General features: G+C 45.5%; 1 protein-coding gene across 5 annotated transcripts in view; it reads right to left on the bottom strand.

The window, feature by feature from the left end:
* The window catches only part of PHACTR2 (phosphatase and actin regulator 2), a 786224-nt gene that overhangs the window by 107675 nt on the left and 654261 nt on the right, over positions 1-24288 (bottom strand). For 2 of the 5 annotated variants that reach the window (XM_069235123.1, XM_069235125.1), the window contains 2 exons: positions 20961-21167; positions 20560-20757 (listed from right to left, as the gene is read on the bottom strand). The exons of 2 other annotated variants lie outside the window; for them this stretch is intronic. In XM_069235123.1, the coding sequence (XP_069091224.1) occupies positions 20560-20757; positions 20961-21167 (405 nt within the window). The remainder of the gene's footprint in view (positions 1-20559; positions 20758-20960; positions 21168-24288) is intronic. One more of the 5 variants, XM_069235126.1, reaches the window with a different exon arrangement.

The raw sequence follows: 24288 nt of genomic DNA, 5'->3' as shown, positions 1-24288 counted from the left end.
TTAAATTTATCAGATCCAGTCGGGTATCTGGGAGAAATTCACAAGATGAGGAATGTGCAGTTTGATGTTTCTATCAGAAATGCTAAGCACCTGATTAAAAGATAAAAGAGACATCTTTGTGAAACAGCTCTAGAAAAAAATCTAGAATCACAGTACATGCTTAGGAAGCAACAAAAAGGAAAGAAATAATTTATACAGGTGGAGAAATCCTGTTGTAGTTTAAAAGGCAATGACAACAATATCAAGTTTGATACACTTACTGTAAAGACGCTGCTCTTAATAAAATAAACCTCAAAAATACCAGGCAAACCCATTTATCCTCAGACCAAAATATAAAGTAATAATAATAAAAATAATAATAAAATATATCCACAGATATTTTCACTTGGTTAACAACAATAATAACAATTAACGTTGAACGATAAAATTCTACATAAATAAGAAGATAAATAGTTATATAGTTTTCTTTGTTTAACTGGCCTTAAACAGTTTTGAACTAGTAGCCTTGGATAAAATACAGGTTATACTCAAATCTTCATGTTATAGGATTATTAAATATAAAAATGTGTTGTAGTGGGTTAATTAAGGCTGTTGGGAGTGAGGTGAATCAATGCCATTACATCAGTTGTTGAATTACATTATCAGTAAACGGATTGCTTAACTATTAAATAAGAAATACATTGAAAGTGGTTTGGGGGAATAGACTTTATTTAATCTGAAGTCCTGTGTATGTGTTGACTTATTTTAGAATTATCTGTGTGGAGATTCTAACTTATAGTTGTATGTACATCGTAGAATTGAGGCATCAATGCACTATGTAAGCACACCTATCCTGATGACTGCCCTGAAGCGTATACATGGGTTGACTGTGCTATCGTAGTACATTATCATTTAATGTATACGGTTTAATATCATGTTTGCCGATTTCTTTAATCAATGTTTTAGTATTTGGTTGTTCTCGTTGTCTGGTTTTAGTAAAAAATAAATAAAAAAAATCCTCCATTTTTTAACGATTTATAAATAAAAGTCTAAATATTTTTGTAAAACATTATCTGTCCTCACTTGTGAATTCTTTAATAAAACAATTATGTTTTTTCTCCAATTGAATATATCGGGGAATAAAGTTTCTAAGACTCCTAGGAGTATTTTTCAGTTATAGTCTTTAATAAAAAACATAACACAGCTTCTTCCACGGGAAAGCAGTGTGCCATAGGAAAAAAACCATCAGAACAAAGAACTAATGGTGAGGGACAAGCGCCCACCTTCACCACTGAAAGTGAGGCTCACCGTCGGCCGTGAGACATGCGCCAAGAGGTAAGCACATTAACGCACGAGCCATCAGAGCAGCGGCCGTGAGACATGCGCCAAGAGGTAAGCACATTAACGCACGAGCCATCAGAGCAGCGGCCGTGAGACATGCGCCAAGAGGTAAGCACATTAACGCACGAGCCATCAGAGCAGCGGCCGTGCCGCCCACTGGTGTAACTCTGCAGAAACACAGATTTAAAAAATGAGAATATTTCACAGATCTGCAGGCATATTTGAAAAGAGTGAAGTGGCTGTCTGTGAGCAGTCATTAGTGGGAGGAGGGATCAAGCCACCGTTATGATCTGCAGACGCCTCATATCCAAACAAACTGCTGGATATTTCAGAACAATTCAAACAGAAAGCAGGCAAGTGAGAGAAAAGAAGTGCAGGCTCACAAGCTGAAAGTGGGGGTGCAACCTGGCTTCCACTGATATTTTTACAAACTTGAATTACTGCTTCTTTCAAATTCCCCGGCCGATTAAAAATAAGGTCGAAAATGGAATGGAGAAAACACAGAACACGGTTACAGGTAAGGTACCGACAAGCTAGCAATTCATAATCAAAAGAGAGAACAGGAGAAGAGATCAGTAAGACAGTTTTTCGACTTCATTCCTACACCTAAACCTGAAGACAATAACAGAAAGGCCAGCTTTGCAACATAATTCACTCACTCACCAGATGATGCACGTTTCTTTAACAAACGTGTTGGAGCTTTTGGAATTTCTTATTATTGTGAATCATTAATAACATGCAGAATATGGATTTACTCTCCATTTCATATGTGTACACTGACTTACTGCGAATTTACTTAAAACTATTTTGCGGACATTTGTAAAAGCGCGTTTTTCTGACTATTGTTAATTAGGCCTACATTTACACCCAAACGTCATGTTGTTCAAAATGGATGTCTTCCCCTGCACTATTTACTGTTCATCATGTCTGCAGCACATCATCAAGCAGCGTCATCTTTAATTACTTCCATTGGCGCTGTTCTTGAAGAAAACTGTCCACTGCGATCACAATGTTTCTTTCCACAAGGACCCTCTGCTAGCCCACCGTACCCTATTCATTCATAATAATAATTTGCTGTTATTCATGTAACTAGTTTGTCTTGCCATGTCTGGATGACATTAGCATAGAGTAGATGGAATCAATAACCATGTAGCAGAATAGTGCTTACATGGTAAGGCAATATGATATTTAATACATTATCCTCTGATTTGCTGGGAATGTAACATTTTTGCTAACAACATGATGTTTTTACAGTTTTTGGGCCTGATTTAGAGTTTGGCAGAGGGGGGTTCTCTGTCTCAAACATGACGGATATCCTGTCCACCGTATTATAACCCTATAATAGCCTGTGGAGATTGTAAAACAGCGGATGGGATAGTTGTCACATTTTGGCCAGCTGTTGGTCAGCCATTCCTGGAATGGCCGAATACAGAGTCTCGCATGGCGTATAAGGGGAATGCACGATGCCATCATGCCCATCAACTTCATGATTGTCCTCACTGTCAGAGACTATCCCTTCTGGTAAAGGCGAGTTTGCTCTGTGATTGCTTGTATTCTCCTCTGGGCAGGGTACGCATGTGCTTTCCTTGCATTTAGTCTGGCTCCTAGGAAGATATTTTCTTGCTGTGGTTCTAGGGATGATTTTTTGTGTGGTTTATGCTGAACCCTAGTTATTGTAGGGTTGTGATCACTGTTTTGGTATCCCTTTGACATTTTCTCCTTTGAGTGTGCCTTTATAAGCCAGTCATCCAGGTAGGAGCACACATGAATTCCCTTCCTTCTTAGGGATGCTGCCACTGTCGCTTGGTGCTGACCTTATTCCAAAGGGTAAGACCTTGAATTGGTAGTGAACTCTTTTGAGTACAAATCAGAGGTATCTTTTGTGTGCCTGGTTCATTGGTACGTGCAGATAGGTGTCCTGAAGGTCTATGGTTGCCATGTAGTCCCCTTTTTACAGGAGTGGGATTACCTCCTGCAGGGTTGCCTTTGAAATGCTGGCTGTGAATGAACTTGTTTATGAACCCGAGGTCCAGGACCGGCCTTAATATAATGTCTTGTTTTGGTACTAGGAAGTAAGGTGAGCAGTTTCACTTGTTTAATTCATTTTTTGCCACTCTTGATTGCCTGTTTTTCAAGGCGTTCTTTCACTTCCTTCCTTAGTTGTACCAGTTCTGTTCTTTGATATGTTTTCCTCTTTGGTGAGTTTGGTGGTGGTAGGCTTGAGAGTTCTATACATTAGTCACTGCATAACACATTTAAAACTCAGTTGTCTCTAGTAATCCTTTCCCATTGCTCTGGATACTGCGCTATCCTGCCCCATACCAGTGTTGAGAGGGCTTGGGGATATTTGTGAGTCACTTGGCTGTTTCTCCTGCCCTTCGGGGCTGGCCCCTTGCTTTCCCTCTACCTTGAAAGGGCTGCCTCGCAGGATGTTGCCACTGCTGGTATCTGGTCTGTTAGCCACTGTAACAGTCCCCACAGTATAGATACTCGGGAGAGGTATGTTTGGTTTTACGGTAAGTATTTTTATTGGTTATTGGAAAAAAGGTACTATGGATATTTAGATGGTTTAAGTTCTGTTTCTCCTTTGAGTGGTGAGTTTCTCCCTTCTAATGGTATGTCCCTTTTCTTCTTCTCCTTTGGTACTGTGTGTGGTCGTCCTCGTAGGATCCCGCCGTCAACCATAAAGGGAAAAGGAACAAATATCTACTGTAAGTGGGATGACCACATGCATTCACGTCCTTTCTTAGTCTAACTACTGGGGAATGGGATACTGGAAGGGGGGGTGATTCTGTGTCCGTGAGGATTGGAAGGTAAGTGCTTATTATCTTATTCACTCGTGCGCGGTGGGGTTTTGTGGTTTCCACGTGCTCTTAGGTGTCCCTTAGTTCCCTCCCTGTCCTCCCCTCACCCTTCCTCCCTCCCTTCCCCAGCTCTCTTCTATTAAAGTGCCCCTCGTTTTGCCCACAAAGACCGTACCTGCCAGAGCCACGACCCTCCGGGGTCGTGGCTGGCTCTGGGGAGTTCCTCGCGTCGGTCTCCGGTATGGTTGCCGATCGGTCCAGGCTTCCCGTCTTCGAGACCGGATCTGCTCCTCCGAGGTCTGCTGTCTTCGTCCTGGGTTTCTTGGGGCTTTTCTTCTCTCTGGTAATTTTCTCTGTCTCTCTGCTTCTCCTCGCCGCCGCCTCGCGTTCCTTCCTCTCCTCTCTCTCGGGAATTCCGCCCCTTTTGGCCTCCTTCCTCCCCTCTTGGCCAATCCGAACTCTCCTCGTCATCGGAGGTTGCCCCGGTAACCTCCCGATGCGTGCCTCGCTGTGAACGCGTTCCCATGGTGACGTGGGAACGCGGAAGTGATGTTCCGGCCTCCTCCGGCATGGGGGAGGCCTCTTGATCCGACACGGAGATCGGGGCCACCCGGTCACAGCCACCTTGTTGGGTAGTCCCCTGGGGTAGTTGCTGCTGTCCTGTCGTAAAGGCTACCCTTCCTGTGGGCCTTGTGGGAGTGTTTCCTCTTCTGAAACTGCCTCTGTATTGGAGTGCCCCTATTGCTTTAGTCGTTTCATTGTCCTTTTTGATATTCTACAAGGACTCATCCACCTCTTGGCCAAATAAGGCCTCTCCAGTGAAGGGTTTGTTTATGATGGAGGCCTGTACCTCGGGTTTGAAGCCGAATATCCTGAGCCATGCATGCCTCATCAGTGATGTGCCTGTGCATATTTGCCTGCTGGCTATGTCTGCGGCGTCCATAGCTGATTTTAGGCAGCCACTGGCGATGGTTTTCCCCTCCTGTATGATCAACATTGCTCTTTTCTTATCTCCTTCTGGGAGTTTCTTCATTAATTCTTCAAATGCAGCCCACAGTTGGTGACCATATCTATTAAAAAGGGCGTTTGAGTTCGCTATACGCCACTGTGTTGCGGCTTCTCTCCCCATCATGTCCAGCCTTTTGCTTTCCCTTTCGGGAGGGTAGGGGCCTGTGGAGGTGTGTGCGTTGCTCCTCCTCCTTGATGTTGTGATGATGATGGGAGTCCGCTACTGTGTTCCCTTGAATATATTTGGGGTCCTCTGGAGAGGGCTTGTGTTTCTTATCCACCCTCTGTGTCACACGTTTGCTGCCACAGGTTCTCTGTAGGCCTCCTTACCCTGGTCCAGAATGCTGGATAGCATGGGGAGACAGATATTTCCTTTGCTTGATAGCATGAGGGATTCCAGAAGGAAACATGAGTCTCCCTTCTCTTCTTCCAGGGGCACCCTATATGTGCCTGCTGCCCTCTTCACTAAGCTACTATAGCATGTGATGTCTGGGGGCAAAGGCTTCGAGGGGTAGCCATCACACTCCTCTTCTGGACTCTCCATTTCAAGGGTATTCAAATCGTCCTTGAAACTGGGTTGTAGAATTCCTCTCCCACTTCTTCTTTGTGAGGCTCGGGGGTTGCCGGTGTCTCGAGCCCAGTCTCATCCTCTTCGACATCTGTGGTAGTTGATAGTTTTGGTGGGATTCGGAATTGCTTTAGTGTGTCATCTAAATCTTTGTTTCTTTGAAGGAGCGCTGCCATTTCAGCTTCTAGACGATGCCTATTTTTCTCCACCTCTGATGACTTTATGACATCTTGTGCTGTCGATGGTCGTTTTTTCGGCGTTTGTTCCTCTGATGCTTTTGGTGTTTCTTTCCCTGTGGAGGGTTTTGACTGTTTCGGATCCCGGCCTTCTTCAGTATCCCTGGCCTGGGATCCTAGGGCTCTTTTTTCATGGCTGGCCCTTGATCGCCGTTTTATTGGATGTCGGGCCGATTTGTGGTGTTTTTTTCTTGAGGATTTTCGGCGGTTTCTTTACCTTCTTGGGCCCTTTTACGACGTCCTTTGTCTTCTTCGGTGGTCGTTTTTCCTCTGCGTCCCACTCGAGGAATTCGACATCTGACCCTATGTAGGTCGACTCTTCCTCTCTTCTTCGTCCCTAGATAGGGCTAGTTCTTTCAGCAATTCCTGGTATCTTTGGCTCTGCATTGCTGTGTGGTGGTTTTCCCTATGCTTTAGGCGTGCCCCGAGGGTTTTGGGTACAAAGTTGGCGCATGCTTTGCATCCCTCGTCTCTGTGGTCCTTTGGAAGGCAGAGGTTGCAGACTTTGTGCAGGTCGCACTGGGCAAATTAATGGTGGCAGTTCGGGCAGAATTTAAATGGGGTGTTTTCCGTGATCCCTACTTGCTTCATTCTCTTGGCCTGTGCAAATACCTTCTGCGTCCCCCGCCTGGGAATGTGTACGGTTCTTTCCTTGTCTCGGGTTGTCGCTGATTTCGGCGTTATCTTCTTGAAAAACGTTTGAATTTCTTCTGCTCTTTTTGGCGTTGTCTCAAAAATTTGGAGCTCCTCCTTTGCTTCCAGACCCAATGACGGAAAAAAAGAATCTGAAGATGGCTACCACGCACAGGAACCTCCAACGTGCCATCTGACATCATACAGGGGACGGACAAAAAAGAAAGGAAAAAAAGACAATTACGGACCCAACCACTAGATGGCAGAATGATGCACAGCATGTGAACCCAGAAAAGGATTCATGCTGCAAAACCCTACGTGCCTCTTCATATATCAGGCACCCTGATATTCAAGAGATCCAAGGGAAGGCATTTGTGAGTTGTTCATTGCTTCAGTTAAAAACCTGTGTTTTTGAAGTTCTGCAGGTGTTAGGAACTCTTACAGCAAATTCTAAAAACACTCACTTTCCATGTGGTTTCCCAGTTTTCCAATCAAGACGAGTAAGCCTCCCACCCACAAACAGATTCTTTGGGATGCGCAGCTGTTAAAAATCCAAGACTTTCATATGTTCTCTATAGCCTAGTGGTTGATAAAATGGTCAGTTTCCACATTACACCACCTCGGTCAGTTCCCATTTTGCATGCCCCTTTCAGCCATTATTGGCACACATCTGCCAATCAGTTTGCAAACTATGCCATTAAACCTGAGCATCTTTCCAGTTCAAACTCTTCACACCGCACCAGCATCCAACACCATTAAAGTTTCGCGGTTCAACACCCTTGTCTTTTTTCACATCTGCAATCCTTTGCCAATGCGGAATCCTAGACTTCAAACTCATGGCAGTTGAGTGTTTGCAACAGTCTGCTAGTTTTCCATCTGCACACAATTGACGGTTTCCATCTGGAACATTCTTGACAGTTCTCAACTTCTAAGATCCCGGTTTTCACAATGCTGCCAACTCCCAAGCTTGCAAACTTGTTTCCTTTAACACATACTTATCTATTCTAAGCTTGGACCTACTTACAAATCCCCACTCTAGGCACACTTGCCTACAACCTTTTTACACCGCCTTGCCCTTTCACTCTGTGCACTGCCTGGGACGTTTTCACTGCTCACACTGGAAGAAGGCTGAATGTTCCTAGCGTAGCTGAATGGTATTACCCTGAGTCCAATTTCCAAATTTCGGATGACCCCATTGTGTCTTCCTCCCTAGGAGCTCCCAACCAGAGACACCTGAGCGATGCTCCACATGGCATTTGTACTCAAATATGCTGGACATGGGGGCGTCCTTTGCAAGACATGGTACTAACATACCACAGATATAATCTATCAATGAGTTCTAAAATCACTCTTGAATTGCAATATTTTACCAGGCGACCACTTGAAACCAGCAACTGAAATTGACAACCACAAGATGGCAAGAGCCTGCTAAAAAGCTGCTTTTCACAGAATTGGCATGCAAGCCCTAATCTAGTCTCCATTGACTTGAATTTTGTCAGTCACAGCATGCCTAAAAACCAAAGCACTGTTATAGCCAACCATGATTAGACATGTTTCTAGAACTCTGTGTATGGAAAGCACTGTGAATGGTGTTATTGTTATAACCACTCAGTTACTGTGGTCCTGCTAGAACACTGTGGGGAAGAGTGACAGTAGTCATGAGCAAAACCCATTGCTCACTCTTTCAGATATCGAGGAGTGTGTCAGATGTTTGGCAAAACACAAGGCCCAAGAACCCCAGCACTCTGGGGCTACTTCATACTTGTTTACCATGGGAATGGCAATTAACAAAAGAGTCAGGGGGCGTGCCAAGATAGCGGCCAAACTGGGCGCTTTGTGGAGAGATCCGCTTTTGGCCCACCACTAATCCTGTAAAATCCTGCTCATCCAGCCAGCACATCACAGAGAAAACTGCCCGGACCCCCTCGGCAGGGTGCAAACATCTGAAAATTGCTTATCCTGCCAGGTGGGGAAACAACACCGGCGGTGCCCAGGAGGGGGTGGGCAGATCGGTGGCATGAGCTCAGGTGCTGTGGCCCTGCAACCTTGCCCAAACCTTGGTGGTGCCTGATACTGGACACTGCCTGCCCAACCCGGAGGCGGGGGGCTCCTGCGGAGGCTAAACATGTTTTCTGGCGACGCAGAGGGATGCCCTGACTGGACTGCAGACTTGCCCCCTCTCGGCAAGGCGTACATTGTTTCACAAGGCTGCCGCATGGGAATGCAAGTCTCCAGGTGGTTGCATCTCTCCGTCTCACTCTCTCGATCATGTGCCTGGCCCAGAGGAACTTGTGGCCTACGTGACCGAGCGCCGTTAAAGCTGGACCTGGCGGAGGCGGAATTTCACAAGCGGCACTGCAGAAACTGCCCACTGAAGTGACGGCTGAGGTGCATAGGAGGAGGCGCTGATGTGTGCAAGGCTCAATACTGAACAGTCCCCACATGACATCAACAGGGGAATCCTGATCACTGCCCTCCGAGAGCATGAGCTGGACTCTGCAGCCCCAAGGACGGGGGAATATTGTGGTGAGTGCGTATTGGACACTAAGATGCCTCCACAGACCTGACTGCACAGCATGGACTGTTTGCCTCCCATTCCCTCCCAGCTGTGCTCCACTCCCTGCCCCGCCGGTTGCCAGCCATCACTCCCACATATACAGTGGGTGCTGCAAGACAAAAGTGCATTTGGAGCCCACAACTCAGATCTAGCTATGGGCAGGGTACCCCAGTGGCAGTGCAGGAAAGGGCCCACATTGAACAGGGGCATTGCGTCGCCCTTTTTTGCTCTGAGGAAACACTGCAGCAGATACTGCAATCTAGTACCTTGGTGGCTGAGGTCTATTATTATGCCCCCTCTTCTTCCCTTTGCCCTGGGCCCCCCACCCCACCAACACTGGAGAATCTCTGTCCTCTGGACTCAGGACTCTTCTGTCATCTGTTTCTGTGCTGCAGACCTGGGAGATACTTGAACATGCACACTCGCTGCACCTTCCTGCAGTTCTAGAATATGTTTACTTGGTAGTGGCTTGAGGGGAGAGCTGACCCCACTGCCTGAAGCACTCCTGCTGGATTGGCGCAAAGCTTAGGTCTGGAAGCACCTCGAAGAGGTCACTCAAGGGTTCGCCTTTACCTTAGAGCAACACAATTTAGGCGACGGTACTGCTGTCTCGCTGCCCATGCATGTACTGTGTCTGACCTTTTTACTTCCCATGTGGCCTAATTCCACTGCCGGTAACTATCTCCCTGTTGTCATACGCTAGCAGTCCCTTGCTCTCCTTGAATCCACGGAGGCCTCTCCTCGCGACTGCCTCATCCTGGGCAACACTGTACATCATCAACACACGGCGATAGGTACATGCTATTCTGAACAGTTGGCTTCTGCTGTGGTGGCTCCCTCGACAGGTGCAGGACCGTCAGTAGTGGCACCAATTACCCTCTTCAACGCTTTCATGGCACTGCACCACACCACAGCATGATGGTAAAGCCCAAAGTCACCAAGCCCTTGTTGCAGGAACACTCAGACTCAATGCCCTCCCCTGGTCACACGGACTGCACTTTGGTTGCTGTACACCACCTGGAAGCAACCCTCTGAACACATTCCACCTAGTTTAAGAAGGTCCTGCAGGCGATACTGGACACCACAACTTCAATGGAAGCCAAGATCGACACAGTTTCCCTCAATGTTAACTTGCTCCACGCGAACCATCGCAAGGACAAAAAACTTCCTTGCGGATAAAGGTTCTACATGAACACATACAACACTCTCAGCTCTTCAACACTTAAAATACAAACTGATCCTGACTTGTCCAATAAGCATTAAGGCACAGCTGACGCGTGTCTGCTGTGAATTGCCATTTGTCTATGCCGTAGATTAAATGGGCTCTGGAGTGCATGGCCAGATGTTCCCGAACTGGTGTGGAGCATGGGCTCTCCATGAGTAAGTTGTTGACTTTATCTCTGGACTGTATGTAGAACTATTTACACTGGGCCAAAGTAATGGGGTAAAAAAACTTCAGAACTACAGCGCTCCAACAAAAGACTTCCATACGGACACAATTTACCCCATGTATTGTTTCTAATGTACATGTTGTTGTTCTCGGTTGCTTGGCGGGAGGCTCTAATATCACCTGACCCTGGGGTGTTTAGCATTGTTATGCTTGCTGTTTCATGTTTGTTTGTGTGAGGCCCTGGTGTGCTGATGGGGAGAGGGGGGATGCTTAGGAGGACGGGGCACCTGTTTTATTTTCATGCACATTATTGAGGGTGGGGAGTGGGGACCGTTTTGGGTGCGCTGTTCTTTTATTGATACCTGTAATCCCTTTAATCACTATGAGTAAACGCATTGACAACAATACCCCACATTATCATGTAATGACCTGAAATGTGCGAGACATGGTGACTCCTACCAAACGCTATTGAATTAGTGTGTATCTCAAGTGCCGCCATAAGCATATTGCTATACTCACGGAAACTCACCTTACTGGCATGGAGCTCCGGAAAACCAAATCCAAGTGGCACGGACAAATATACAGCACATCCTCATTAGCTTCTGCCTGTGAAGCACTGATTTGGATTGCACTGGGGGGGGTCACCTCTGTGATGGAACAATACAAAGCAGATGTAGGGGGCAGATATGTAGTGCTGGAGGGACAACTAAATGGGGTCCCCCCAGACACTAGTAGGGATCCATGCACCCAAACATAACCATGAAGAATTCTTTGATACGCTTACTCCTGCACTTTTTTGTGACGAAGCAGTGCCCTTCCTGTGGGTGGAGACTTTAACTGTGTCCTAGATGTAGACTATGATCGATCTATCCCCCCATTACTAGGTGCGTCGAGCAGAACAGTATCACATTATGTCTGCACTTGGCTCACAAACAGAGGCCCACATGACTTATGGTGAGTTGGCCATCCTGTGGACCACGAGTACTCCTTTGATTCCCCGGACCATGATCGCCATACTAGGATTGATTTGATCCTAGGTCCTGCCTGTCTGGGGCAACTGATTGTTCGGCCGGAGTACTTGGCCCATACCTTATCCGACCACTGCCCATTACAAGGAGAACTACAATGGGGCAGACTGTGCCTACGTACTCCCACGTGGCACCTGCAGACTGAGGCACTGTCTGACCCCCTGTATCGAGAAGAGCTCTCTAGGTGTATCACACAATACTTTGATTACAACAAGGAATCTACTCCCCTTCGGGCTACAGAGTGGGATCCCCAGAAGGTGGTGGTGACGAGCCAACAAATGTCGGCTACCTGGGGTGTGAGAAGCATTTTGCATGACGAACTGATGTCACTGAAGGGGGAGCTAGGCCCCTTGGAGCGGGCAGTGGCGGCCCAGACGATTAAATCAGAACGTCTCCGGAATCTTCAGGAGAAACATAAGGAGGCGGAGGCACGGCTAAGCAGACATGACTATAGGCACCAACTGGCTAAACAGCACGTTGAAGGTGATTGCTCAGGCAGACTAATGGCACAGTGTCTCCAACGCATCCCAATTGGAGCTTTCACACAAAGCGACAGCTCCTTGGCCACTGCGCAATCTGCTATTCCATGACTATTACCGTACCCTATATGCTGTGACTCTGGCCCCTGCTCAGTTGGAGAACTTTCCGAGTGACCTCCCTTTGCCTCATCTCTCCCCACTTCGAAAGGCCGAACTCAACAGGCCCATCCGACTCGAGGAACTTACGACTGCCATAGCTCAGATAGCCTGTAACAAAAACAACGGTGCGGATGGACTGCCGGTTGAGAATTACAGACACATTCTCCGCGATCCTTGCTTAGCCTTTACTGGAGGTATTCAGAGAAGTGCAAGCCCATGGTTAACTTTCGGACTCACTACGCAAAGTGCTGATTGTAGTCCTTCCCAAACCAGGACGTGATCCACTGGATGTGCAATCCTACAGACTTATCCCTCCTCAATCTCAACTGCAAGGTATTGGGTAAGGTCACTGCGAACAGGCTCCTTCCACTGATCGGGTCACTAATCCATAAGGACAAGTCTGGATTTATTCCAGGTTGTAGCACCTTACTCAATATTAGACGCCTCTTGCGAATTATCCACGATACCGCTCAGGCAGCACAAGAGGGCTGAAGTATCCCTGGACATCGAAAAAGCATTTGATACCCTTAGGTGGGAGTCTCTACTAACGACCCTGTGCTACATGGAATTTGGACCGGGATTCCTGAGGTGGACCCGTACCTTGTACTACAACCTGTTAGCTACAGTGAAAATGGGACAGCTGATAACTGATATCTTCCCTTTACACAGGAGTACCACACAGGGGTGTCCGCTCTCACAGTTACTTTTTGCAATTGCCATGGAATCCCTCACCTGCCGTCTGTGTGTCCACACACAGCATTGGGGGATTGAGGAATTGGACACCCACCACATCGTGTCGCTTTATTTCAACAATGCATTGATTTTTCTACCAAATGATCGTGCCTCACTTCCGGAATTGATAGATCTCAGACGCATTAAGGGACATCTCCGGTCTCTGAGTGAACTGGTTGAAGTCTTGCCTGTTCCTCCTTTCTCCCTTTCGGTTCCTGCCCCCTCGGGACCTCAACTTCAATAGTGTTATGAAACATCCAAGTACCTGCGGATTCAAATTTATCACTCCAATGGAGCCCTTAAAGAGGGCACTCTGGGCCGAACTCTGCGTTCCACTCGGGGATTGCTCCCCATCTGGTGTTCCTTGCTGTGCTCCCTACTGGGTCGAGTGTCAATAGCTAAGATGTTGATACTCCCCAGCCTGCTATATTTCTTTGCCGCACTGCTGATAATGATTCCCAGACTGTTCTTCTGTGAACTGAACGGTCTGCTGCTAGATCTAGTGTGGGGGAAGGACCGCAGCCGTGTGGCCTTGACAATAACACAACGTCTCGTTCTTGAGGGGTGGCGGTGCGCACCTAATTTTGAGTTATATTATGCTGCTGCACAGTTACAGTGGTCGTTGCGCTGGCTCAGTAGGTCAGCCAATGTGAATGAGAAAGGGCACGACCAGTGTGTACATTTGGTTGTCCGACCGTACATTTCTCCCATTGAAGGGTTCCAGTTTGATGACAATGGCTCAAATGTGCTGCCATCAATTTGTACATGGAAAATCTCTCATTTTACCCTGTTCTTCCCTGATTCACCTAGCCCAACTACCGGGCAAACACGCATTGGCTGTGTGCCACAACATGACCCCGTGGACCATGGCGGAGTGGTGAGTGTGGGGGACTTTTTTAATGAGGGGTCTCTTATGTCCAATGCAGACATCATGGACACCTATGCCATGAGACACGGGCTCTTCCTAATTTATTATGCCTTCCAACAAATGGTGAGAAACACTTGGGGAGCCAGCGATGTGGAACCACCACAACCGTCCTTCCTCCATGTGCTTCTATCAGGAGATGGACAGAAACGAGCTATCTCATTACTATACTATATGAGATAAGCACCTTTACAGATATGGAGGGAGCACTCAATCGCTGTAACACAGTCCTCCCACAACCATTAAACACCGAAAGTGTGGGTGCAAGCCCTTCAACAAGTGAAACTAGTATCATGCAACCTTTAATTCGGTTTCACCCAATTAAACTACCTATACCAGGCATATTTATCCTGCCAAAGCATTAAGTGTATGTTCCCTACATCCACAGGTGAATGCCCATGGTTCAAGTTGTCAAAGGCGGGGTTCCACCATATGGTATGAGACTGCCTCCCACCACAACGCACATGGCGAGTTGTTACTGTCACCATAGCTGAACTGGCGAGCCATTCGTTGACCTCCACTCCCGAATCCTGCCTCCTTGGAATCCGACCAAAGACAAAGGGGATAAACATCTACACAGGTTTACCCGGCATTTGTACTATTCAAAAGGTAAACTGCAATACAATGGAAGGCACCCACAACACCAGACACTGCTAAGTGGCTCAACGCATTACTACAAAGGGCACAGGCAGAGGTAGGTGTACTGTGCTCCCTCTGAGACAGGGGAATGACAAGAGTGGGCAGCGGGAACTGGGACATTATTGTAGTAAACACTGAAGCTAAAGATTTCACCTGTCCATCCTGAGAAAGTTGCTCTCCACTGTTCCCAATTTGTAAGACTGTCTGTCCGATACGTACATGTTGGACTGTAACAAACCTGTTGTCTTATACATACTGTACCCGCAGTTCTACTTATGCTGTGCAATGTGACTGTTGACTTTACCTGAATGGGGTTTTTCTTTCCTCGTTTCCCTCTTCTTTCCATGGCTGTGTAGTAGTTGTTATTGTTATAAAATAATAAAAACAGAATTGCAAAAAAAAACTAAACAAAAGAGCCTACAGAATTTTGCTCGATTTCTCAGGACAACCTGCCCTCCATTTCCCATTCCGTAGCTTCAAACTGTCTGCTCTGCTACTACCAACACAGTTCCTGACTGAGAAAACCTTTCAACCAGACAAACACCAAAGCTACTGGCACCTTCCATGCTTATTTAGACAGTGCAAGCTAAAAAATACTGAGATTAACAAAATGGGTCACTAACTCACACATGAGCGTAGTTTGCATTCGTCAAGGTGAGCTTCAGGTACTTAACACACAAACTGACAAGCCAATCAAGGGTGTAAAAGAGTGCAGAAGGCAGTTCTCATAATAGCTTGGTTGCAGTCACCTACAAAGACGGTTGTCTTGAGTGCTTTACAATAAAAAAAGGAAATAACTGTACAGGCGACCCAACAAATCTGGTGTAATATTTGATTTACAAATTAAAATTGTGTACCATCATAAAGAGCAAACATTCCACAAAAGAGATCACCTGTTCAACTATATGAAGACACGTGAATGCCAAAAGGCACTCCTTTGTTTCCATTACACAAACAGAGCACAAAAAAAACAAAGAAAGCAAGACCAGGAAGCCAGTGATAAAAGTGATATTCCTCAGACTGCTAAAAGTCAAATACTTGACACCTACTTGTTCTCGTGCTCCACTGGGTATCTCATACAGCATTTGGTTGCGCTTTTAAGGCTGAGTGCTTAACAACCACACTTGACATAAGGAAAGGATGGAAAAAGCTACAGCCAATGATTCTCACCAACTAGGGGCATTACTTTTGTGGCTTTTGAGCAAGCTAGACTGACATGCAAGACAACCTCTTTTACGCATGAGGACATGCAATCCCACACATGACGTTATGTTGCTCTTCTCAGTGACTGAAATACCCTAAACTATGACCTCCGTTTCTTTACCCTGGCCATTTTTTGGTACCACAGTGCCACTGATATGGAACCCAAGCTATTTGTTTCTGTTTTTGTTCTGCATTGCTCTCCGTTCCTTGAAGAGAGGTCTCTGCTATACAAATCCACAAACATGCATTTTTTATTGTTCAAATGTTTTTATTGATTTATCAAGTATTATTAAAACAGAGAGTGACGCAGCACTCTAGAACTGAGAAAACGTACATCCAAGCAATCCCCCCTGACCACCAGGTTCACAATGAAGCCGTCCAGTCCTGTATTTGAGCCACCCGGCTTCCTTAGTGTTCTCCCACCCGGGTCCTTTAGGTTTCGTCCCCTTCTGATAGCTGTAGAAGTCGCAGGTATTTTGGGCAGGTTAGCCCCCGGAAGTCTCCGGAGAGAAGTGAGACAAATGGGTGCCATGTTTCCCTGTGACGCGAGGGTGAGTGTAATCTTTTCCATCCCAAGGATCTGCCATAGCCGATGCGGTCAACCTAGCTGTGTGAGGATTTGTGCAGTTTCCCAGTGGGTCAGTATGTTTTGTAGGACTGATCCTAAAGCTAGGTCAATCTTAAGCGAGAACGTCAGGGGGTTTGGTAGTCCCAGTATGATGCAGGTCAGGAATCTCTGGAGTTGAGTGTCGAAGTTTTGGTATATATCATTTAGAATGTCTTCCCAATAGGTCGCCAACCTCGGGCATTCCCATAGCAAGTGGGTCAGCATGCCTAATGCCCTGCATCCCCTTCAGCACAGGGACGTCCGCGACCAGTCCCTCTCGTGAAGTCGAACTTTGGTGAGGTACCAGTAGGTAGCAATCTTCACTGCCGTCTCTATGCTGTTTGTACTCTATGCTGTGTGTCGTGCTCTTTAGTAAATCGCCTCCCAATCCCGGGGTGCCAATGGTCTATCCAAATCTGCCTCCCATCAGGCCTGGCCTGGAGCCCTAGCTGTCGGGGTCGCTTGCTGAAGTAAGTCATATAGGTCCGAGGTTTTGTGCCGGTCTGTCGTTTTTTTCAGCAGCCATTTTTCATATTGCGTGAGGGGTCTACCTGCCTGTGTCCGATTCGCAGGCTGCATAACCCAATTGCGGACCTGTAGATAGTGCATCCTCTCCGTCTCTGGCAGTAAATGTGTGGTCTTTAGGGTTTCGAAGGGTACCCAAACCTTCAGGGTCGCTCTGGTGACGTTCGAAGAGTACAATCTCCATAGTCTATGATGATGGGGCAGCATGGGGATCCTCCAAAGAGGGACACTGGTGACTGCCCGGTCCATAAACAGCCATTGCCTGTCCGACTCCAGCTGGGACCACTCCACCAAATAGCTGAGTTGAACTGCTCTATATTATTGCTGTAGGTCTGGGATTCCCAGACTTGTACCTACCAGCCTGGACCTGCTGCTGCCTCGTGCAGCCCATCTCCCCCTGTCCGCAGGCAAGGTCTCTTATGCCCCCAAGGCCTGGTAGTCTCATTTTACGGGTGAGTTCGTCCCCCAGAATCAGTTATCAATCTATTTCCAAACCTCAGTCTGCATCAGTGAAAAAAACTGGACTTCCTGTCTACTTGAACTCTTTGTTTTCCCAGGACTAATAGAGCGTAGGATATTGCAAGTTCCCAGAGCCTCTTTTTTGCAGCAATGACTGCAGCACTGTTACCATGAAGTTCAGAAATATCTACACTTGTGCATTCTCAACTGTGAAGAGGCCGGCACTGGGTGCCTGGTGTGGTATAAAGTCAAGATACCAGTAGTGTAGCAGACACACCACTGCTGGCCTAGTAGGCGCACCAGACATGGAAGGACATGCAGGCATTCCATGCGCTCTTTCAAGTGCATAAAATTTAAATAGTCCTGCTGGTGCCACCACCTCTTGCAGCCAGTACTCCAGGAAGGATATCATTGATATCCCCTTTACTCTCTCAGGTAAGCCCACCAACCTAATGCTGTTCCATCTGGCGCAGTCCTCCTGGTTCTCCACTTTAGCTTTCCAGAGCCCTGACCCGACCTGTCAAGTTTGCAAATTTGGCTGTGTGGTGCTTGGCGGAGGGGACAAGTTAGGCCATCTTTCTTTGATCATCAAGCAATAGCCTCATATCTACCACCAAGGAATACATCTTGCTCTCAAGTGTATTTCTAGTAGAGCCAATGCAGCCAGTATGGCACCCAGTTTATCTCCCGACGCCTGGTCCGAGGGCGCATCCGATGACCATTTGCCCAACTCAACAATATTTTTGGCAGGAGGCAGCCATACGTATGCCCTCCCTATGTCTGTGTGTATCAAAACAGATTAGGATATAGCAACCAGCGAACAGGTAGTAGCCACGCCCACCACAGGGGGGAAGTAAGGCTCCAGAGGTTGCCCACCCAACACAATATAAGTCACACAGCCCTATACTGTGGATGTCCGAGGCCCAATAACCAATGCACCATTAATTCTCCAGACCATCAGGAATCAGCTCTAATCCCTTGGTGAGTATGCCATCACTACCAGAGTGACAAATGGGAAAACGTTCACGCCCCTGATCCGGGACACATAAGTACCAGATACGGTATCAACATGTTGTACCTTATGTTGATGGCTGCTAAGGGTTCCAACATGCTGTAGCACAAAGAGAAAGCGGTCCCAGCAGATCAATCCAGCCTCGAAGCACCTGATCCAGAACAGCCAAAGACCCTCCTTGGGGAAAAGAAGCCTCAGCACTGACGTGCCTCGGGTTCCCCTGGGGAGGGAGGGTAACACCCTAGGGCCGAATTCTGCCACTATACAGCCCTCTGCCTGACGAACCAAGACACCCAGGTCCACAAAACACAAAGGACAATGTGAGGATGCCACACTCCCTGCCGCACTGTTCAGCAGACAGCCATGGCATCGTTCACATTTTTATCGGGGTGGCTGCAAGCACGGCCTTGTGCAATATATCAAGTGATCCCATCTGCTCTGCAGATTTTGGTCTTGGTCAGGTCTCAGCACCACCTGGATCAATTAGTGAACTCAGGCTGTTCACGGGGGCATAGAGCTGCTCCCTGCCACCTAAAATCATTGGTCAATACTGTAGGACAATGGTGTAATTCTCAGGACTGATGGAGAGCTTGCCAGAGCCGCTCCTCATTCTATGGCAGGTTGCTCCACCCCACCCTGCACCAAAAAAAAAGCACATATATACTTATCTTGCATCTGGAAGAACACTGACCAAAGATGTAGACATACATACATGCACACCCTCTAGACCTCTGGGGGCTAAAAAAAAACACATGGATCAACTGTTCTGTTTTTAGAGACTACAGCAATACCTTCCTGACTAAGACTAGTGATGTACAAGTTCATCCGAGGATGCTTGCTATTATCAATCAGATGTGATATAGCTATTCCGAGATAAATATAACTTTTTGGATAGGGCTGGTTTGATTTGCCTGCATAAGGGAAAAACTAGTACATAATCACTTTCAAGAAACAAAGGAACAAAAATGAAATATGGATAAAAAGTAGGCTTTTGGACATGCATACCTGCAAAAAATTTAAAATTGGCATTGAAACCACAGAACACCCACAGGACAAAAGAGAAGCATTCATATGAGGATCATGTGCAAGAGTAAGTTTTTCATCTACGTATCACTTGCCCCTGCAGTATGAAGTATGTGGGAAGCATGACTTGCGAGTTAAAGAGGAGGATAATGGAACTCGTAGTAAGCAGTGACAAAGATATGTTATGCAACTGCAGAACATTAAATTAAAGCATAAGAGTGACTGGAAACTGATGAGTCATTCTGCAATAGATCAAGTTAAAAAACAGATAAGACGTGGCCACACAGAAAGAAATTTCATGAATTAGAATCCAAGTATATCATCAGTCTCAGGACCATGGCACTATGGGACTAACTCATCTAATGATGAGGAACTCTATGTACATTTAGAATATAATCATCACAGAACACGAAACAAACATGAGAACAGCAAAGCATGTAATCAAATGCCTGTCCAAGAGTTTAAAAAAAGTTATAATGAGCAATCTAGATCCATACTGTCAACTATTATTTTCTTGAGAAATTTCCTTTCCTTTTACCAGAAGCCCGTTGAGTATCAAATGAGGAATCGAAATACTTAAATCGTTCACAGAAAATGGAGCAAGGGGAAACACGATTCGTGGGAAAGGGCCATCTGCACAATGCCTGATAACTCAATGGTGCACTTTGAGCTATATTTGCAAACTATCAACACTTGATTCACGAAATATGCTGACTGAACATAGCAGAAAGCTTCTGTGACAAACGTTTAACAGCTGTCTTCAATTTAAAGAAATTCAAGGGCATTTCGTAATCAGGAAAGCATGCAAGTGTATTTTCGATTCATCTTCATCAACATTCAAAAAGACCAAACTACTGACTAAATTGGCTTTTTTAAGATTACCCAAGCCTTCCTTAAATGAAGAGTACTCGTAATTTTGGTGCTAATGTCCCTGGAGGGGACAGCTAGTATGCCTCACTGAAATTAACAAGATTACGTAAAATCACGTCACCGCCTTATGAGAACTCTCAATTCTACTGAAACATATTAAACTATTTTGAATAAAACTAATTATGGCCATGTACACTGCAAAGCGGGTAAAAGGATTTCTCCGTTATGATGCACCTGAAATCATCTTCCAAGCTTGTGTTGCCTGTCATCGCTTGCTGTTAATAATGACATTTTCTGACACATCCTTTTAGGGAGGAAAAAACAGACCAGCAGTGAGTCCACTTGAGCATGCATTAGCGCTAGTAGCCTGGAAAATACTCACCGCTCTCCCGTGTGACGCCTCTGCCGGTTGGCTTTGGAGGAGGGACAGGCGGCTGCTTGCCGACAGCCTTGGCAGTTTTTTTTGTAGGGTTATCCTCTTTCTTATGGCTGGCAGAAGCGGCAACATTTTTAGAAGAGGTCCCTGCTTTTTTGGGTTTAGAGTGGGGTGCCTGCGCTCCAGGGTAGCCGTCATTGTTCGCTAGAAAGAAGAAAGTGAACAGAAAGGCCTACTAACTCACACATCGCATAACGTCATCAGCAACAAGTGAGACAGAAGTTACTGCATGCTAGGATATGTTACCGTCAAAGTGTAACACGGAATACATGCAACACGAAAACATGCAGCAACACCGGTCTGGCAAATTGTGCTCATGCAGTAATGGACAACTGGCAAATACTCACCAGCTTCTCGAGACACACCCCTATTTGCTGGCTTAGGAGGAGGGGCGGGAGGCTGCTTGCCAGAACCCTTGACAGGCTTTTTTGTGGCGACATCAGCTTTCTTTTGACTGCCCGCAGCAGCATTTTTAGAAGGTACTGTGACCTTCTTTGGTTTGGAATGAGGGGCGGCAGAGGATGCCAATGGTCCTGTATGTTTTTCAGTGTTCTCTATGGGAGAGAAAGTGAAGAAAGAGTGCTGCTAGAACACAACCTCAAAATGCACTCGCCAGCAAAACTTGGACATAGTCACATTGGAAGAACCAGTCTCTTGTTTGTTTTATCAACAAACTGTAAAACATTTTTTTTAAACTCGCATTGATCTATATGCAAAAGATTCAGTAAGTTATCTATTTGTTGGGTGATTTGTATGGTTAAATTAGAAGCTGTGTATTGGTTTGTGGGGGAGCTCTAGAGTGGTTGCAGCGGTCAGTGACTTTGTTAAACTGTGGGTCTGCTTCTGGCATGACAGAGCTGCTATTGTCAGGCAATTACATGAGCGTAACTAGAGAGGGGATTTAGCTCCGCCTACACACTGGAAGACAGGAGTACATGTTTTTATTTGGTAGACCTTATGTGCTTCCACAAAAAAAAGAGCTTGCTCTCCACAAAGCTGTGATCATTTTATTTATCCAGCTGCCTAAGCTTGAACTTTCAGGGGCACATTCTAATGGTATTAATATGGTCGAGGTAGTGCTTAATTTGGGCTGGTGGTTTCTGGAGCTCGGCACTGGCACTTAATTCTGAGCACCAGCACTTAAGTCAGTTCACCACATGGTGGCACTGCCTGGCTAAATTTGAGACGAGCACAGCAGAATATTTTACAATGTAATATGCATTAAAAATAAGTAACACCTGCAGCCCATGCCATCCTTAAAGCTCTGGGTGGCCTTGAATAGTGTGAATTTTCACACGTGTAGGAGTGTGATGGTTAGTTGTTCTGTTGGTATTGTCATTTAAAGAGGCAATGAGTAAGGGCTCTGCACAATGTTTTTAATTTTTTATTTATTTATTTTAAATTAAGCACTGGATTAGATAACTAGATAGTTTTGTGTGTTTTTCTCTGGCACCAGCACAGATATGAGGACAGTACAACTGTCACCTGACCTTCTAACCTACACCAATATTAATCTACAGTTCTCTGCTTCCACACAAATACATATCCATTCCCATGATATTTACTTATAATGTTCCACATTGCCATGCAACATTCTTTTAAAGCCAGACCTGTTGGCATTGCTAATGGTTGTTTCCTCTCCATGTGGTTCTGTTTACATAACCATAGTGAAACTGAGGTTAGCAGTATGTTTAGTACAGTAAAAGTATGTAGGATCTTGAAAAATAAACATTTTTGTTTCACTAGTACATCATCACTTTACCTGCTATTTTTGTTTTATTTCTATTAATGTTGTTCTTTACCCTTAAATTAGTTATTATTAAAATGATTCAGTTCTTTGCTTCCAGAATGGTGAAAGTATTGCATATTTCCATGTGTATCTGTTTTAGTATTACAAGTTCAAGTATCGTGTTCTGTTCCTTCGGGATAATACACACCTGGGATAGCTTTTCAGTAAAGTCAAACGGTTGCAATGACATGGCCCTTTTGCAAATTTTTTTTAACTAAAACATGTCTTCTTTCAAGTTGAGGCATTTCACAAGTTTCTTTATTTCACTAAACAGGTTTGAGTTGTGCGGCAAGCTCTTTTTTTCCATTTATACGGTCCTTGAACTCTAAAAAGCCTGAAATCAGAAGAACTAGTTTTTCTGACAAAGCAGTTGACTCACAGGATGCAACAAGGCACACAAGACCGAAGCAGGCTTATAACAGTTTCCATGGACACTACATGTTTGCAAGCAAACAATTTTTAGAACATAAGTAAGCTGTTCAGGCAGACTAAAAAAAGTCACACTGGCTTCGGAATTACATGGTGCCTGTTATGGGGTATACTATTGTTCAAATAATGTTTCCTCTGGTGATGCATGCAGGATTCAGTCGGAGCACAGAAGACTGCAGGCGGTGATCTGCCTTCGTTATTCCCCCCCATATTTACATAATAAACCTTAAGTTAATAATAATAACCAAGTGATTCCTCAACAGTTTGGCGACGAGTGGAACTTCTATGCGTGCCATGTTCCTTCAGCATATATGGGTGTAGACAAAGAAGAATAAAGAAAAGCCTTGCTGGCCGCTCAGGAACGTTTCACTTTTTGGAGATCTGTAAAACCCGTAAGCGGAAAGTGACTACTAGATGACAATTTTTTTTTTTTGGACCAAAACAATATATTGAGGCTGCATACCTTCAGCTGTTTTTATTGGACGCTTTGGGCTAGCGCATCCATGGAAGGAGAATTGAAGTATGGGGTGTGACCCCTATGATGGACACACGCATTAAAGGTTAAGGGACGTCAGCGCCATATTGTGTGCACTTTCTCTGCCAGGAAGTGGCTCTTGTCCACAACAGTTTTGAGGAACTTCTCTATCGCACTTATATGAAAAGAAATGGACTCGCAGTGAGGGAAAGACATAACGGAAGGTGATGTCAGTCACGGATTGTGGCATCAACTGTATCCTTATTTTTTTGTGACTGTTTGAATACATTGACTTTGCATTGATTTCAGCAATATAAATATAATTATGGCACAGCAATATTTTTCTATAAGCCTTCCTCATATATTTTGGCCTGCGGGACCGGAGCCTTCCATTAAGTGGATAGAATGGAAGGACTACTTTTTAAACTACATTGAGGCTACTAATTAAAAAAAGGACATGCCTCCTGAACAAAAGAAAAGGATTTTGCTGCACTTGTTGGGCCCACCTGGTTTAAAAACGTACAACCACATGCCTAGAGCAATTACTGCTGGAGATATCAATGTATTCCAAGCAGCAGTTAAAGATCTTGATAGTTATTTTGCACTTAAAATTTGCACTGGTATAACTAGGTATAAGTTCTTCCAAAGAAAACAGGCGAAGGATGAATCTGCAGACTATTTCATTGCAGACGTAAAAAGGCTTACAATAGACTGCAAATTCGGTGTTAAACATGATGATCTCATACGGGACCAGATAGTAATGCAAGCTAGTAACACTACGATACAAGAACAACTGTGGGTAAATGGTGACACCCCAATGGATGAGGTATTGGCTATAGTGAGTAAGGCTGAGATGTCTTGAAGATGTGCCAATGTTTTGAGAAAGAGTGATACAGAACATGATACTGTGAACACTGTGACAATTCATGGTAAAGACAAAAAATATTTCAAACAAACCAAGGGTAGGACGGGAGGAAGGAAG

Source organism: Pleurodeles waltl, chromosome 5, assembly GCF_031143425.1.
Source record: "Pleurodeles waltl isolate 20211129_DDA chromosome 5, aPleWal1.hap1.20221129, whole genome shotgun sequence".
NCBI lineage: Eukaryota > Metazoa > Chordata > Amphibia > Caudata > Salamandridae > Pleurodeles > Pleurodeles waltl.
Note: the sequence above shows the minus strand (reverse complement) of the source record. Positions and strands in the feature narration are given on the sequence as shown.